Source organism: Contarinia nasturtii, unplaced genomic scaffold (genome assembly GCF_009176525.2).
Source record: "Contarinia nasturtii isolate CC-2019 unplaced genomic scaffold, AAFC_CNas_1.1 Cnas_scaffold_864, whole genome shotgun sequence".
Taxonomy (NCBI): domain Eukaryota; kingdom Metazoa; phylum Arthropoda; class Insecta; order Diptera; family Cecidomyiidae; genus Contarinia; species Contarinia nasturtii.
The window spans coordinates 2,818,344-2,833,361 of record NW_022198211.1 but is presented as its reverse complement, the minus strand read 5'-3'; the positions used below and the strand labels follow the sequence as shown (position 1 = coordinate 2,833,361).

The following is a 15,018-nucleotide window of genomic DNA, read 5'->3' as shown; positions in this document are numbered from 1 at the left end:
CATGTTTGAGCATTTCAAACGTTTGCATATAATTTATTTATAGTGTTGTATGCACATATGTTTTAAACAATATTTCAAACACGCATATTATTTTGTGAAATGAAGCGGCACGCATCACCTGTACATCTTTCATTTTACTAAAATTTAATTTGCACTTTGTTTGTGTGAACGAAGCATTTCATGGATATTGTATAATAAATCTTAAAACATAAATAAATATTGAAATATTAATAGAATAGTGTTTGTTAAGTAAGTACATAAGAACTATAATTGGCATAAGGATTTTTTTCTCTTGCAATTTCTTGTTTTTCTTATAGCCTGTTTTCGATTTCATCTCAACTTTTTCATTGGGTCCACTTTATGGGGAACGACTGTCTATTTAGATCGGACCATTTAATCGCTCTGTAATTTAACAAAAAAAAAGAAGAAGTTAATTCAAACTGTTCAGACTTGAAGCTCTGAAATCAAAGATTAAACAATCCCCGTTCAAATGAAGATAGCTACAAAAAAAAATGTTAACTTACCGATGGATAGACGAATGTTTCAGCCGTGTCCTTTGAGAGTGGATTGCGTGCAATACAGTGGAACAGACCCATATCGGACCATTTGAGCGGTGAAATTAAAAGATCACCGTTTGATAAGACCTTATGCCGTGGATTTTGTGAACCAATTACATTTTGCTCAGTATCGACCCAGTAAATTTCTGCAGTTGGTCGACCCGATGCCTTGCATGGAAGCACAATTGTTTTTCCAATCGATGCAAATATCGTCGAATAGAACGATAAAATGCGCACTTTTTTAAGTCCATTTGATCCGGAATTCGATGCCAGTAAATCACCTTGGTTGGCATTTTCATTTGGATAAATGCTTGTTGATTCCACGGCAGTTTTACCGCCCGCACGTCCGACACAAGTGAATGTTCTCTCCGCAACTACCGAACGATCAATGATTAAACGTGAAATAGCACGTGCACGTGACGTTGGATTACTTTCGGTAATGGCATTCGATTCGAAGTCCAACTATTTGTTCAGAAAAAAAGGAATAATTGATAAAAATTAGAGAGGATGTCTATGACAATCGAATGACTGTGGGAATGGAAGAAACCAAAATATATGAATAAAATGCTTACATTATCGATTGTCTTGTCTCCGCGAACCCAGTGGATGCTTGGCGGAGGTGAACCAATCACGTCGCACTCCAATTCGACGGTGTTGTCAGTGTGTGGACGAATCTTGATGGGCTTCACTTTGACCCATTCGTTGACTTCGACAAAAGCCGTATCGCTAGAAATTGTGTTATCCGGTTGCTCATCAATTGCACGACCATTCACGCTGCATGCCAACAGGGCAAATAAGCTCAAGTAGATAATTGAATTCATTTTCTGAAAAGAGACAGACAAAAGAAAGAGAACGTTAGTAAAATGCGTAAAAATTTGAGGTAAAATATTTGCAGAATAAAGCGATTACGACTAAATGCATTTTTTTAAAGAAGCCATAAGAAAACCATAGATTTATTGCCTAAAACGATAAAAAATAAAATTCACATATAGTTAGCGCTGCATTCTATGCAAACTTATTTTCCGTTGTAACGGACTAAGTGGAAAGTATACGCTTATTACATAGAATGTAGCGCCAACTATATGTGAATTTTATTTTTTCATCATTTTAGGCAGTAATCTTATCGCTTCTTTCAAATTGACTGTTAAATAGTGCTGAAATAAATGTGCGTCAATCAAAAATCGATCGATTGTGATTTAATTAAAGGCAAGTTTTTCACTTCGCCAATTTCAATCGATCAATTCAAACGACGCAAATTTTCTTAAATCGCAATCAATTGACATAAATGGAGGAACGAGGAGTTAATTTATTGACTTTTGATCATTGATCAAAGTTGTTGTTTGGTCTTGTCTTGTCTTGTCGCAAGTGACTTGAATATTGGTTGGTGCGTTTGAGTTTATTTTTTGCGCGCCATTACGTCTCAATTCAATCATTTGCACTCACAATTAGAATGAATAAATTAAATGAAATCTCATGCAATCCGTGCGGCCATTGTGCGGTTGTTCTGGTCTACCGCAAATCAATTCACATAAATTACTCTTTCATAAAAAGAAACACAAGTGTGTTTTTTGTTGTTGTTGTTGTTATTTTTATACACTTAACAACTCAATCAAGTTCGAAGAACATGAAATAATTGATATCCTTATGTGATTTGATATGGTTGTGTGATCGATTTTCATTAAATGGGGGCTCGTCTTCGATAAAATCAATTCCGCTTGATTTATTTATATGCAAAGCAAATGTGAGGCAAACAATAGCTTGTATCACATCATTTTTACATTTTGCAATCGATCGTTATTATTATGATATTTTAAGTGACTACCAGAATCACTTCGCCGAGCAGACAGTCAGCCGTCAATAAATACAGCTGCAGCTGTTGCTTTGTTGAAACAATTGCAAATTGAAGAGAAGAGAGAAGAGAGAGATTGCATGAAATGAAATGAATGAATGACAAGAGGCAATCATTCGTTGATCGAGTCACAATCGATTGTTCTCATTGGAATGTCATTAAATGCTATTAACGGCTGGTTTAAGTCAGAATTGCGCACAAATTCCGATCGAACGATGTCAATTATTCAATCAAGTTTGCACATTCACATTATAAATGAGACGACGTAACGGACGATGCAATGCAGTTCATTGACTCTCATTCATAAAAACTTTCTACATTAAGTGGCCACACATACACATATTTTATGTCATTTATGTGTGCAAACGTGCCGAACAAAAAAATAACAACGCATCACGCGGCCACAGAGAAAAATTTGTGTAAATTTTAAAATTAAATATCAATGCGAAAAAAGAAGAAGAAGATTCACGAAAAACAGCTTTGATGCAGATCGCTCAAGTGAACACATTTAGTGCAGCAGATTGACAGTTATATATGTAGCATAACATCAAATGTTACATGCGCCATAAAATCTAAATGTGAAAACTCTTTAAATCTCTCAATCTATTTTGTTTCTCGTTGCATATTTGCAAGTGCATTTCGAACGAATGCCCCCTTTTTCATATGCAAAACAGAAAAAGTGAACAACAACAAAAATCAAATAATGAACGGATTACCGTGCGTTGCCAAAAAAAGAAGAAGCAAAACAAAGAAATCATGTGGCTGGCAGCAAAAGCGACAAAAAATTAATTAAAGTCAAATAGATGCAGATTAATTCGCATGTGACAAAATTATAACGGATCTTAAACAGAACATTTAACATCAAATTCATTGAAATGCAACTCACGCCGCAACATACCATTCCAACTGTATTTACGGTCTATATATTCGATTTGTTGCTTTTTTTCATTTTTTTTTATATGTCTACGCACTCTGAGTGCATGCGGTGTGCTTCAAATGCATTCCAACATGCTTTCTCATGTACGCTACACATGACATGTGTCTGACTGACTCGCACTCTACTGCAAGAGAGCACACACACACACACATATATATATATATATATACGAATAAGGAGAAATGTATGGGAAATAGTAGATAAAAAAAAATCAGACAATGTTCCGATATGCAATTGCTCACAAATGAGAAAAGGAAGAAATATTTGTCTCCTCTTTCTCTCACATTTTTTTTTGTTCAATGGTCTTGGCTTAGGACACACGGTATACGCGCGTTCACCGTAAACTATGTGAACACATGCTCGAAAACTATTGCATCAGAAAGATAACCGAATACGTGTCGGCTTTTTTCAATGAAATGAGACTCACCATAGTTTCTGTGAAGTAAACTTTTCCTCGTAACGTAAAAAAGAGCAAATATGTAGACGATTAGATTATAACGCGTGCGTCTTCGACTGTATTTTAATACTGATTTTATTTTTCTTCTGATTCGTTTGCCCTGGATTTAAGGCGCTCCTCTTTCAGTTGAATGTCGAATTTTATTTTATTCTTCCTTGTTCAAATGTCTCGCAGCAAAAACGAATCGCGTGCTCTTCAATTGTTGAATTTCTTGGACGATTTAAATTCTCGTTTTCTTTGGATTTTCCCACCAAATATTTTATTTTATTTTAGAATGATTTCGATGCTTCTGAAGCTCCGATTATGTGCTACGTAATCGAATTATTAACGTTATTTATATCGCTTAACGCAATCGATAGTATTGTGAAAAATCTTTTCACTTTCATGCAAAACATAAGTAACGATTATTATTTATTCAGTGGACGTTTTATGCGGCCCTCTGATTTTCTTTCTCAATGGATGAAATTTAAAACGAAATTTTTTTTATTGCGTTCGATTTTGCGATTTGCTTGAAAAGTTCTCGTAATTTATCGAAGGTGTTTCGATTTTATTTTCTTTAAACAGTTTTCAACACTTTTTATCTTATTCACTTGAAATAAACAATTTTTACTCAAAATTAAATTTATTAAATATTTATTTTTGCAAAATAAAAAATATTTTTCTTTTTTTTTTTCAAATAATTTCTCTCAAAAATAAAATGATCTTGAGATATAATTCTTTAATAAAATGTGATATAGCTTTTGCTTTGTTAGAGTGTTTTCAAAAAAGAAATGCGTTTGTCGGGACTGAACGATCAAACTCAACTGTTTCCAATGCTGTCTCTTATTTAACTGACCGAATGAACGACAATAAATTTATTCATATACTCTTTAAAACCGACACATTCAGTGACTCAAAGCGTGCTTATATAGATTTTGTTAGTTTTTTTTTTCTTCTTTCTTCTTCTTCTTCGTTTTTTTCGTTCAAGTTCTTCTTTACGAAATATGTGTTTTACTACTGTATATAGCGGCAGCGATTGTTATATGTGAGACTAGGTGCTTATCGTACTGCATACAGGAGTTACAACATAAATGTACAGCTATACACACATACAGCAGCCTAGAGAGGAGCGCACAGGCACACACACATACATAAATACGTGCGCGCTCTCACATTCCCATTCTCGGGCAATCGTTAGGACCATTTAAGCGAGCAAACGAAATATAAAAAAGTGACCAGAATTAACGAAGGAAGATGAGACAGAAGACACGAAAAAAAGTCCATACACAAATACTATAACAAGAGTAAGAAAAAAATCCACTGAGATTATGACGATCATAAATTTTTGTCGCTTTTTTCCGTTGGGAATTTTTGTCTTCTTCGTTCCTGTGAGAGAGCCTTTTAACTTCGATCTCGTTTCAAAGAAAAGCGATAATATGATTTTTTTCGAATGCATTTAACCGAACAAAAAGATGATTCTGAAGCGTTCGTTTAATAAATTGCCTGATAATAAAGTGATTTGCATTGTGTTGGTTCAAAAAAGAATAAAAGATCATTCGAATTGCATATCAACCACAATCATTAAAAAAATGTTTCGTTCAACCGCATTGTAAACGATTTTAAAATTGTCGAAAGCAACATCGTTTGAAACCCAGATTCAAACTGAATGGAGGAGATAGTATATGTGCGTGTATTAATTGGCAGTGATTTATAAGCTTGGTATTATCGAAAATGTTCAGAATCTTCTACAGTATCGTCGTCACTGAATACTACGCATATACTCTATAGATAGAGTAGTCTTTTTCACCTCTAACCTTCGCTATTTCACTTCGATTGCGACGTTTACAAATTTTATAGAGAATCTGAACCGATTTTATCTTCTTTCCGTTTTGATCCAACGTTTTTCGTTGCAAATACGCGCTTTGCAGTACAAAATTCATAATTTGGAACGAAATTTCATCTGGAAATTTTAAAATCACCATCAAATTTGATAACAATCAGTGCATTAATTGAATTTACATGGAAAAATACGTTCGATTCAATGCTGCATGTATAGTAATTATATAATCTATGTACAAATCTTGAATCTTCAATTAACAAATTGTGAAGGAATAATTGAATTGAAATTATACTAACGATTCAAACGGAATCGTTGCAAATGGATGAGAAATTTATTGAAAATATTTACCATTTTTCTCTTTAATTAAATTCCACTTCGCTTTTTTGTGCAATAAAGAGAAAATTATTTGAAAAAGATTGCTGTTATGATAACTCTTTTCTTTACTCTGGCAGTTGTCCTTATTTTTGCAGTTAAACTTGGATTTTTATTACCGATTATTGCGTTCGTATTTATCACAATTTCTGAAATTCAATGTGAAGACTGACGGTAATTTGAACGTTTGCTTCGTATTTATAGTCAGGGCGCTCATACAGTATGAAAAAAGTTACCACTATGGATGGGCGCTGTTGGATCGCAAATCGGAATCGGATTTATTTACATAAATCGAACGGTGAACAAATGAAACCGATCGTCTGGTGCAGAAGCAAAACCAAATGAAACAACAAACATATTTTGTGTATTGAAATATGACATTACACATGATTTTCTTTTAATTAACGAAATCTGTAAACAATCATTATCGGGCGATTTTGTCGATTTCGATTAAATAAATTGAACTTATCGTGATATTGATTTTTTTGTTATTCCGTTTTGCTTTTCAATTTATGGCAATATACTCGAATTTTTGTGTGCGGTTTGCATTTTAATCTCGATTTTAATTAATCGCATTTATTCTTTATCAAATAAATGGAAGCATATTCTTGTTCCGCTACGTATATAAATGTGTGTGTATGTGAACGTGTGAGTGTTGATGCCAACAGTATATTGACAAAAAGAAATGCACCGAAATTGTATTCATTCAACCAAAAAGGCACATTTCTCCCTTTCGTTTTTTTCTCTCTCTCTCTAAATAAATTGATCGAAAAAAAAATGGTACGATACAGTAACGTCCAATAAAATCTCTATGGTATGACGTGAGGTAGCTATCGTACGAGCTATAGTTTGAGCGCGCGCGCACGTGACAACACACACCTCTCTTTACGTATTTTAGTACTTTGGCCATATAGGTATTTCATCATCCAAAAATGCGGTTGCTTGAACTAATCGTACAAACTCATCACAATGGAATGTTGATGCTTCGATTCTTGGTAGACTTTTTGGCCGCACCGATAAAAGAAACCGCATGTAATACAGCAACAAGTCTTTTATGTCCAGACACACACATATTCTTTCGCATTATTTTTTTATTGATGTCCTTTCCACACTTATTTCTGCATTTATCTTCGATGGTTACTTGTTGTTTAGAATTGCTATTTCTATAGGAAGTTTTCCAATGAATCTGTCATGTTTACACATGCGAGTGAGAATAATCGAGAACTATTTTATTTGATTGTTTTTTTTTTCTTTTTTCGTTGAATGCCCATTGTGAACAACATTGTAAACAATTTTCGAAGAAAAACGGTAGCTTTGATTTTCTTCGGTATGAATGAGTCACATGATCTTCTAAGAACTCTGATGACGACGGTGGTGAACATGATTTCCCGTTTGACCATTGATGTTAAGCGGACTTTTCTTCTTTGCATATTCATGTTTGAAACATGTTCATTCACAATTTCATTCATAAAATAGGTTGTAGAGCAAGTTCAGTGTGATAAATTTCGGTAATTTGGAAAGACATCGCCGTCTGTCTTTCTCAATTTTAATACGTTTTTTTTGCTATGCTTTTGGTTATAGAAATAGATACATGAATGAATGAGAAGAAATAAAAACTTGTTTAACACGTAAATTTGATGATTTTTCTAAATTGATGTATAGCATGACGTATGCAAAAAAAATTGAGTGCGGTGACTTTGTTTTCCGTCTCTATTTTCATAAGTTGATATTTTAAAGGAAAGAAAAAAACGAATATAAATCGCCCACTTACGCGAATATATCACATCAGTAGTGTGTTGAAGAGTTGATTATACGGGTTAACCAATTAAATTGAAATATGATGAAAAATGAGCGTACTAAAATAGAATATATATTGGTCACGTGATAAATCTCACGTACACCACTGTCTTTTCATTTCTTACTGTTAGAATTTAAAAAAAATGTATTTTAATAGCAGCAAATTTTCCTTTTCATCAGTCTAATATTCGCACATTAATAACATCAATTATAATTTTGTGTTAACGATAGAATGCCTGATATTCATAAACGATAATGAATTAAAAAGAAAAGAACAAACGAATAGAAAAAAAATTCATTGAATCAAATAATGTAGTAATTTAGCGAATTCGAGCGAAATCATACTGAAATGAATGACATTGAAAATGCATTTTGATTGAAATTTACAGTGAGAATGTGAGCGACACTCGACACAACCGACAATTTACGTTAATCCAAGAACAAAAGTCACATTTAATTTATGGTTTAATGGGCATCTGGCGAGATGCAATGTACGGTACAGTTCATAAACACACTCACTCGTTTCTATACAGAAATGTCGTATACATGAACGATGTTGGAGAGACAGCAAAAAGCGAATATTGTGTGGCTAGCAACAATGACGAAATCATGCAGCTGACTGCACACACTTTTTGAGCTACGTATAGCATGTCTCGAAGACAACCAACAACTTCAACAAGAAATTATAAGAAGAAAAAACAATCACAAAACGAAAGAAAAACAACATGAGAATGTCGAACTAATGAAAGTGGTTAAAACAGGTACGACACACATTCAAGCAATCAGCAACAGAACAAGCTTCTTATTTAAACTGAAAATAAAAGAAATGAAGTGATATAGACAGAGACAGAAATGCGATGTGTCTGTTGCTAAGCCACTTCCGAAGCAGTTGCGATCACATTTTTTTGACGTCGCTGTCACGGTAACTGCCTGTTCATCTTTGCTTTAAGTATTTAGAGTCATCAATCATTATATTATTCACTGTATCTCTCGTAATACGAACAATGTTGTATGCATATCCGATTCGAATTCTTTTTTTGACGTACATACACTGATATTCTTCACTTGAAACGAAATGAAAAATTATGGCAAGAGATACTTGAACTGAACAGCAACAGAGAGAAAGAGAGAGTGAGAGGGAGAAAAACGAACGGACGGAATCTGATGGACCGAATAAAAATAATAAACTAGAATCATCGATCGAATAAAATCATATAATATATATATATCGCACTCTTAACGGATTTTGTCACACATATGTATACTATATTGATACAGTAGCAAGACCGTTTCATATGATATTTCAATAGACTATTAACTTGTTAAATTCATCGTATATTTAGCCCGAACAGTTGTACGTTTTTCGCTTTCGACCACGTACCGGACAAATTGCTCAATTTAATCGCAAGCCTCCTTCGTCATCTCATTCACACACATAGCACAACGGCTCATTACGTTTTTCAACTGTGTGTATGTCATTTGGCATGGTATTCTCACTGAATCGTTTGTGCCTCAGCACTTTAAGTGACCAATTGAATCTATGTTGCAACGATGCATTATCATCATTTTACCTAAACACAATGGTGTATATGATGAAAATGAACACGAGATTTAAATCAAACGAGTTAAACAAAAACGAGAAATAAAATTATCTCGATTGAGTGTATGTATATATATATATTAATAAGTGATTTTTGAGGTAGAACATTTCAAATGGTATGGGTTATTATCAAATTTGTTGATTTGAGTCGGACAAATTGGCACGACAACGACAACGACGATGAACGAATATTGTATGATGATTATTTCTCGTGTGCATCGGACGTTGCCGGCTTTGATAATTACCACGTTGACCCGCTATAAAAAAGTCGGACAATAAATCATTTAAATGTTCACTTTCATTTAAATGGTTACCATAATAATTTGTTTAATTTACAATCTGGTGCCATTTTGAGGCTCTCGTTTTAAAAATGATTTTTTTTTCTTATTTTTAATCAACCGAACCGATGGCGTTTTTCTCTTTGATTGTGTGAGAAAGTGTTGCAAAACCTGATATTATAAATATGTAATGAATTCGCCGAAATGAGCTTGGCCCCTCTCGGTGTATGTTATTGAAAAGAATCATTTTGCATGCATGCATCGACGTCATCGCAAAATGATTTGCGTGAATGAAACTTTTGCCCTCCAGTCATATTGACCGGTACAATTATTATTATCGTGTTCGATGCACAATTCGCAGACGATATAAACGATGTGTAATTGCATCACTATATGATATCCTTTTGAGAAAATGAAAAGAGAGAGAAAAAAAAACGATCGAAAATCCCTACCATGCCTTTGACGTGACGACATTGTTGCGGCTTTGATTAAAGTCGCGTGTGTGGCCACGAGCAAATATTTACATAGTAACTTGATGAAATATGTTTCATGCTGTTGAAAGTCGATCGTAAGCTTATAACGTGACCAAAAGAGCGTTCAGCGACAGACACTCAACAGAAAAAAAAATAGTTTCTTATCAATTTTCGACGGCACTTTATAAGAACTCCTGCAATAAATTATTCAGTTTTTTTCACTTCCGAATGAAAAACATGTTGATTCATGTTAAATTATGAACTGATCATTTTACAAATGAAAGAAGAGAAAAAACCGATTATTGACGCCAATGTCTTTTTTGTAAGTCATGAATTTGGTTATAATTGAATGAATATGAATTGAGAACGCGATGCCTTATCTCGAAAAAGCGGAGATAACTGATTCGAAACCCTATCAATCACATTCAATTTGGATGTTGCCAATTGCAAATCATCTCTTTACTCACTTGTTCGCAATTATTTCGGAACGAAACGAAATACCACTTTTGCTGCGTTTTCATATCTAAAAACTTGCAGTATACAAACGTGCCACTGAATATAAATGTTTCAGTCAAATGCACGACAAAGAATTGACAGATAGTTTTTTCGTCTTTTTTTGTTCACTACCAAATTTATGATTGACAGACACATTTGTTGAATGCGCATGTAGAACTTTATCTTGTTATATGAAATCGATGTGTGTGCCCTTTGTGTGAATAAGAAACGTTTTTCGAAAATGTTCATTGGCTTGGAATTTTGCACATTTCGTTTGAATTGTTGCTGATCGGTTATCTTAAAGTTCGCAAAATAATCTACATATTGTCGAACATGATGTCTGCGAAATTTCCTGTTTCGCAATCAGATCAAATTCAATCGAAACGATTATAGTTCGAATCATCACACTCTCACATAACACATTGGCAACCGTATTTCTTATGAAGCATTTATTGTTTGCACATAATGCTTGATCACAGTAAAATTGCATCAGAAACTTAACCATATGTCTGAGTATGAAGTATAACAAATAAAAAAAAATTCGTTGAATCATGTCGTGTGAATTTTTTTTCACCGTAATTTATTTTCAAATTGCCGTCGTTTTTTTTTATCTTTTACCAAAACCATACAAATATGCGACAAAAAAGATAGATTAAAAAAAGCCATATAGTCATTATAAATAAAAGTCGAAACCGTGTTGAGTGTACAACGAAAATATGCACCTTGAAAAAAATGTGTGTGTATGTACAAAATGTGCATTATGATAGTTGAATATAGACAATTGCATCAGACACTTTGAATAAAATGTTATACAGTTTACTTAAATCTTAATAAATACCTTAGCAAGCAAAGAAGAAGAAAAAAATGAATTTTTGGAATTTACCTGCTTTTTTTTGCTTTCGTAGACAAAAACTTGATAGACAATTTGTTGTTTTTCGTTACTTGTACAAGTGCACTTAAGGACGTTTAACGATTTTTATTTTTCGAATTAAATTCTTGTCTCGTATTTATTTCTAACGACACGAAAAATTCGCACTGATAATAAAACCGTTCAGTTCGAAAAAAAAAAATATTCACCACTAAAAAAATGTTGTCCGGAAAACCGAAAAAAAAAATTATTAATTTTTTATCAATAAATTGAAAAACCGATTTTATTTTTCAAAAATTTTACTAGCCGATTGCGCTATCTTTCTTTCTGATTGACTGGATGATGAAAAATTGAGCGATTTGTGTGAGTGTGGATACAATTTGATAATGACAACAAAAAAGTTTCAGCATCTCTTTTATAGAGAAAAGCACGCGTCAGCGGCTGCTGCTATAGCGCGGGTATTTACACAGTATGAAAGCAAGAGAGCTGAAAAAAGCGATTGTAGTGGTGGTGTGCCGATGCTCACATGCTGACGGCCATGGTGGAGCACAGTGAGATTGGTCAAAAGAAAAACCTCGTTCGATCTATCAATATATATATGTGTAAGCGATAATTCTTCGGTAGAACAATACCCAATGACCGTACAACACTCTAGCTGAACAGCACATTTGGTGCACAGAGCCCGACAGAAATATAGAGAAACGAACCGCTATATACACCATAATACAAGCACAAAGAGACAACAGACAGCACACGAAATTCAATTCCACATGCAAGCGGTCGGCCGCACGCGCTCGCTTGCCTGTCTAAACCTATATACCAGATTGATGAGCGAGAAAGAGAAAAATGAAAAGAAAAAAAACCATACAATCGAATCGATGATTGAAATTCCTTTTTGCCTTTTCGTCATTTTCGCTATGCACACACACACACTTAAAGAGAGAGAATCATTAATATCCGATACATGTTCACGAATGTGTAAAAAATGCTCCTCTTACATTTTTCTTGATCTATTAAGTATTAATACCACATTTTTATTGCTGCTCCGAATATGATTCATAAATATACTCGAAATCATTACCATACGAAATTAGTTTTATATCTGATTGTTATCTGGATGTTAGTTCGATTACTATTGCCGGCAAATAAAATTTTCGAAAAAATTCAACGAATATTTCGAAGGCTTATTTAAAAAAAGTTTTTAGTTTCTGAACTCGTGGTAAAATGAATAAGTCATCCTCTTCTTAGAAAAAATCTATTTTCACTCAAAGAGCTTTCACTGTCATTCAACATATTTGTGATGTTGAAATGTTCAGTCTGTCTCCAATTGAAGAATTGTTTTATTATTCGGGTGGTAACATGTTTTTAAATTTATAATTTAAATATGTACGTAAAAACTGGATGACGCACGTGGGCTCAAAATTTCGCGTCAAAAACGAAATTCCATGAATTTTGAGCTGGAAGATATTTAAGCATTTATATGTTGCTCCAGGCAAAAATATGATCTAATCTGATCCTTGACTTATTCGCATTTTTCATTGAGTTTTCCATAGTATAATATGCATGCTCATCTCAATCGAAATGTAATGGCACTAAATGGCTATTGTCAGAATAATGGATCGTTAACAATTATCAACGACATTCTTAGCATATCGATTCTATTTGAATTTAATTGATGGCCATTTTCTTTTACTCTATTTTCTCTCCTTCTCTGCTCCTTTGCATCTTCCGATGATATTAAATTCAACTTAAATTAACGGCAACCACAACGATACATCGTTGCACATACACAGCGCATTGCACAGTGGGACTGATTTCGATGTGAATTCAGTGGAAAAAAAAAAATTTAAAATGAAATTGCATAAGAAAAATGGAGATTCCTTTTGGTTAATTCAATTGGTTTCAATTCTGTATTCAAAGTCAAAAACATTGAACCGTTGGACTTTTTCGTTTATTTTAATATCGTGTCGTGTGTGTGTGTGTTCATTTTTTTGCCACGATATGATTATTACTAAAAACCATTTTCATCTAGCTAATTTTAAAAACTATATCGATGAGAACACAATACATATTGGAATTGCAAACGTTGTCATCATTCAATTTATTACTTTCAATCGATTTAATGATGCCAATCAGTCTAGCATGCACTTAGCAACGACTGTTCATAGCATCAACGAGCCACAGCTATTCTTTGATATTTGGCTCTCGTTTCGGTCTCACTTGCATTGACTTGAAACAATTTCATTGATTGCATGCATTAATGCAGCACACACAAATTGAATATGAGATGAAACGAAACGAAAATAAACCTAACTAGCTATAACGTCAACGCGATCGGTCAAATGATGAAAAGAAAAGGAGAAAAAATTCGAATCAATAAATGCAACGAAAATTAAAAGAAAAAAAAATCGAATGATCGAAACACTTATAATATGTAATTATTGCTGGCCGTTTAATATCTTGCGCCTTTGTGTATTAGTGAATCATTTTTATGACTCTGTCGTTTGTCAATTTTATGATGTGGTGTATCAATTGTCACGTAGGATTTTTTTCTCTCTCAATTTAAAATCATTACGTATTGCTCCCGTTTTTTCCTTTTTGTATTAACTCTTCACTCCTCTACACCACACACCGCCTGTTGATTTCTAAGCGTTCTTAAAACGGCTTAGACTCAATCGACCGTAATTGCTCGTTGATTTGTGTGGAAAAAAATGTGTCGTAAGTGGAAGTTTCCTACTAAGTAACTGAAAAAAAATGTTCCAAAGTCTTTTTTTTTTCACTTGGAATGTATCCGCATAAAACATATATAATAATAATGAAACATATCAATCAACTGAAAATGATTTTTTTGAGAGAAGTGTTGGACCTTATCTAAATTATAACACGAAAGAAAGAGAGAGAGAGAGAAAGAGAGAAAACTTCCATAAAAGCTGGAAATGGAAAAGCCCGGTCTTTGTACGCACATGACATTAATCACTACTCTGAATGAGTATGATTCGTGACCACCAATTATTTGCATTTCAATACGTATGTCGTTAATTCGATTTGATTGCATTATTGCAGTCACATGGCAATGTCATAACTCGAAATTTTCCAGTCTATATTTTTCAAATCGAATCGGAATTGTCTATATATTTAAACTGATTTCCTGAAGTCGGGATTTTGCATTCAACGTACTGGGCGGGTTTTATTCAAGATTCGTAATACTCATTGAATTATCACAGTTTCTCTGAGAATCGGTTAACATACAATTAGATGCAATTTTTCGTTTTGTTACATCAGACTGATAGAGAGATCACTGAACTTTCTCATTATATATAATGCTCAATAAGCTCATATGCAATTCAAACTCATAGCGAACGGTGTGACTTTACTTTCATTTCAAACGAACGGTAACTTTATTCCTGTCATTCTACACTCGCCTCTCTTTCTCACCTTTCAATCACGGCGACTTGGCAACAGCCAATTTTTAACTATTTACAGATTCAACGTCAACCCGTTTTTTTTTGTGTGCCG

General features: G+C 33.7%; 1 protein-coding gene across 3 annotated transcripts; it reads right to left on the bottom strand.

Moving 5' to 3' along the window:
• Nucleotides 1-311: 311 nt before the first annotated feature.
• LOC116342555 (neural/ectodermal development factor IMP-L2) lies at nt 312-11,891 on the bottom strand. 3 transcript variants are annotated; one of them, XM_031770218.1, is made up of 4 exons: nt 11,518-11,891; nt 1,130-1,381; nt 525-1,019; nt 312-402 (listed from the first exon to the last, which is right to left on the bottom strand). In XM_031770218.1, exons 2-4 carry the CDS (start codon nt 1,376-1,378, stop codon nt 394-396), a joined length of 753 nt encoding a protein of 250 aa, XP_031626078.1. In that variant the 5' UTR covers nt 1,379-1,381; nt 11,518-11,891; the 3' UTR covers nt 312-393. The 3 variants fall into 3 exon arrangements, with proteins under 3 accessions (XP_031626078.1, XP_031626076.1, XP_031626075.1); XM_031770216.1 differs by lacking the exon at nt 11,518-11,891 and adding an exon at nt 5,968-6,145; XM_031770215.1 differs by lacking the exon at nt 11,518-11,891 and adding an exon at nt 3,771-4,431.
• Between the last annotated feature and the right edge of the window lie 3,127 nt (nt 11,892-15,018).

Excerpts from the sequence above, each read along its gene's own strand:
- LOC116342555 (XM_031770216.1), bottom strand. Across the intron at positions 1,020-1,129 it reads GAGACAAGACAATCGATAAT|TTGGACTTCGAATCGAATGC; the intron begins GTAAGCATTTTA and ends CTGAACAAATAG.